Source organism: Cystoisospora suis, assembly GCF_002600585.1.
Source record: "Cystoisospora suis strain Wien I chromosome Unknown contig_883, whole genome shotgun sequence".
Lineage (NCBI taxonomy): Eukaryota > Apicomplexa > Conoidasida > Eucoccidiorida > Sarcocystidae > Cystoisospora > Cystoisospora suis.
Genome location: NW_027153684.1, coordinates 21,851 through 23,247, shown reverse-complemented (window position 1 = coordinate 23,247; position 1,397 = coordinate 21,851). Strand labels below are relative to the sequence as shown.

The 1,397-nt window shown below is 45.1% G+C and overlaps 1 protein-coding gene across 1 annotated transcript in view; it reads left to right on the top strand.

The window, feature by feature from the left end:
• Window positions 1–693: 693 nt before the first annotated feature.
• The window catches only part of CSUI_002110 (ribonucleoside-diphosphate reductase large subunit), a gene marked incomplete at its 5' end in the record, with an annotated part of 4,131 nt that continues 3,427 nt past the window's right edge, over window positions 694–1,397 (top strand). The window contains 3 exons of the mRNA XM_068062312.1: window positions 694–857; window positions 1,242–1,281; window positions 1,361–1,397. The exon at window positions 1,361–1,397 is cut by the window's right edge and continues 174 nt beyond it. Of these exons, the coding sequence (XP_067925713.1) occupies window positions 694–857; window positions 1,242–1,281; window positions 1,361–1,397 (241 nt within the window). The remainder of the gene's footprint in view (window positions 858–1,241; window positions 1,282–1,360) is intronic.

The window sequence follows — 1,397 nt, the reverse complement described above, 5'->3', positions numbered from 1 at the left end:
GACCTCAAATGAGCAGCTGTAAGTACAGCAACTCAACTGATGGACCTTTTCTGATAAGCGACTCCAACTGAAATGTGTTGCCTTCTGATAGAGAGATACTTATTGTATATGCTGCGTAGTGCATGCATGCACCCGACTGTACTTCGCCTTCACGTTTCTCTCGTGTCGTCCTGGGGACGAATGAATGAATATCACGTGAATTCACTGTATATGAGATAAACGGTGGATGCTCTCGCTTCTCTTTCTTGAAGTTTTTACTGACGTCTTCTTTCTCTCGTCAAAATCAAAACTCTCTGTGGCATGTCATTGCTAGGGCCTTCTTAAGACAGGCGGGATATGCACACGTATACATAGGAAAGTATCCCCCGTACATCTATACACCCCCCTCGAGTGCATGCATGCAAACAACCGTCAGGGGGGAGGGATGGTCGCAGAGGCTGGAAAAGAAAGACAGTTTAGATAGGCCTCTGCGTGTTCTTTTCATGATTTCGTCTCTTTCCTACTTGATATAAACAACTAGCTCAGAATGCCTTGATTGCTTGTCGTTCTCCAAAGAGAAATTCACCTCACTCGCTCACCTGTATAGACTCTCAAGTTCTCGTTTCATTTCACTCGAACTGACTCTCCATTTGAGTGGTCGGCTTATATGTGAGTCAACCTGAATTCTCCATGTCCTCAGGCTTCTTACTCACCATGCAAGAAGACTCAATCGACGGAATCTTTAGTACTCTAAAGCAGTGTGCTTTGATCTCTAAGACAGCAGGAGGTCTAGGCCTATCAGTTACAGACATTCGAGCTACCAACAGCTATATCCGAGGAACCAATGGATATTCCAATGGTCTTCTACCTATGCTCAGGTATGATCAGATCCATCAATCAATCTCATACGGTACTTACTTCAGTCTCGCTCACAGACTACANNGGGGGGGGGGGGTCTATCTAGATATCTATCAATCTGTCTTTATCTACCCATCTATATCAATCCAAACAAGGGATAGGCTCTGTGGAAGAGGTGCATTCAAGGTTGTCCATGAATCCATTTCAGCGGAGATAGAAGACCAACAACTCACACTGCAGACCGAGTGACGACCGCGAGTAGATGCTATTCAGGTCTTCTTCACTTTCATCGTATCTAGCTACGACTGCGGGCCTTCCTAGTGTTTATTCCCCTATCATCTCCCACCTACTGAGTAAGGACTAGGCCTATACCAGAACTCGCCGTTTCATGTACTTCATTGAAGACGGAGATTCTCTTACCTAGACCTCAAAGGGAGATGTGATGTAAGTGGCCTGGGGACAACCTTCTATCAGTTGCTAAGGTCGTTGATATGTGGAGAAACCTGGTCTCCTGTTACTACAGGTGTATAATAGCAGTTTCTTTCCTTCTGTCTTTTCTT